Here is a 1,241-nt window from a genome sequence, read left to right on the forward strand (position 1 = left end):
CATCCCTAACATACAGGTGTTTTCTCTCTCTCACCGAGACTGCGCTGACCCCTCCCTCCAGGCCGGTTCCAGTGCCAAAGGGGATGATGGGAAGGCGGTGGTTGTTGCAGACCTTGGCCAGGGCGCTGACCTCCTCCACACAACGAGGAAACACCACCACATCTGGGGGACAACATCTGGACAGCAGCAAAGTAACACTCACTCACTCTGTTCTCCAGTCATTTTAAAATATATAAAGTCGACTTGTGCTACATTGGGGGGGTTAAGAACACAACAGGACGTCACACAAATGGGCCGTTTCATTGACACTCAGCTAGCCGCACAACCCTACAACAAATCACTGGATCGCTTATTTTGGTGGGAATGCCCCCTTAATATGGACCCACAATGGCTGACTTGCACTACTCCACTTGTATACTTGCACACTTTGCAACTTGTTGTCCTGTTGACCTGAAAACACTTCTGAACACACTTCTGCTGCTCTTACATAACTTGCACCATTATGCCACTTGCATACTTAGGTCAAACAGAACTACCTCAGCCATTTATTGGCCTGACTTTTGCACCATTACATTGACTGTCTACTACTGTATGCACAATTGCACATTCTCAATTCAAATTTTGCTGCTCTTATTTTTTTCATTGTATGTGCCTTCTTATTTTTACTTTTTATATTGTTTACTTGAATGTTGTGTTTGTCTGTGGACCTAATTGGTAAAATATGTCTTGTCTACACCGTGGGATAGAGGGAAACGTAATTTCGATCTCTTTGTATGTCTTGACATGAAAAGAAATTGACAATAAAGCAGACTTTGATATGGCCCACCACAGGATGCACTGTGTGTACACATCCCGAAGCTCAGGTGCCAAGCGGCACTCTAAATGTATCTGTATGTGTGTGTGCTGAACATGTGTATTTCTTGTTGTCCTACCATGCACTTTTAATATTGTCTAGCTGTCTCCAAGGATCCACTGGCACAATGCTAATGCACTGATCTAATGCTGATTTGTAGCGTTTCCCTCTCTTTTTGTCTGGATATTTTAAGCCAGGTATTGTGCCATGACATTTTTAAGTATTATGTATTGTGTCAGCGGGCCACAGGTGTCATTCCTTATTTTGTGTAATGCCACACAGTTAGCTACTGTACTCTTTTGGGATACTGTGTTTTGTTGTGTATTGAAACTATCATTTAGATACCATAGTACTGTATGTGTGTGTGTGTGAGAGAGAGAGAGAGAGA

The 1,241-nt window shown here is 43.0% G+C and overlaps 1 protein-coding gene across 2 annotated transcripts in view; it reads right to left on the reverse strand.

Moving 5' to 3' along the window:
* The window catches only part of LOC116694564 (probable D-lactate dehydrogenase, mitochondrial), a 10,342-nt gene that overhangs the window by 8,451 nt on the left and 650 nt on the right, over positions 1 to 1,241 (reverse strand). For both annotated transcript variants that reach the window (XM_032524338.1, XM_032524337.1), the window contains exon 3: positions 35 to 176. In XM_032524338.1, coding sequence (XP_032380229.1) covers positions 35 to 176 — 142 coding nt within the window. The remainder of the gene's footprint in view (positions 1 to 34; positions 177 to 1,241) is intronic.

Source organism: Etheostoma spectabile, chromosome 8 (genome assembly GCF_008692095.1).
Source record: "Etheostoma spectabile isolate EspeVRDwgs_2016 chromosome 8, UIUC_Espe_1.0, whole genome shotgun sequence".
Lineage (NCBI taxonomy): Eukaryota > Metazoa > Chordata > Actinopteri > Perciformes > Percidae > Etheostoma > Etheostoma spectabile.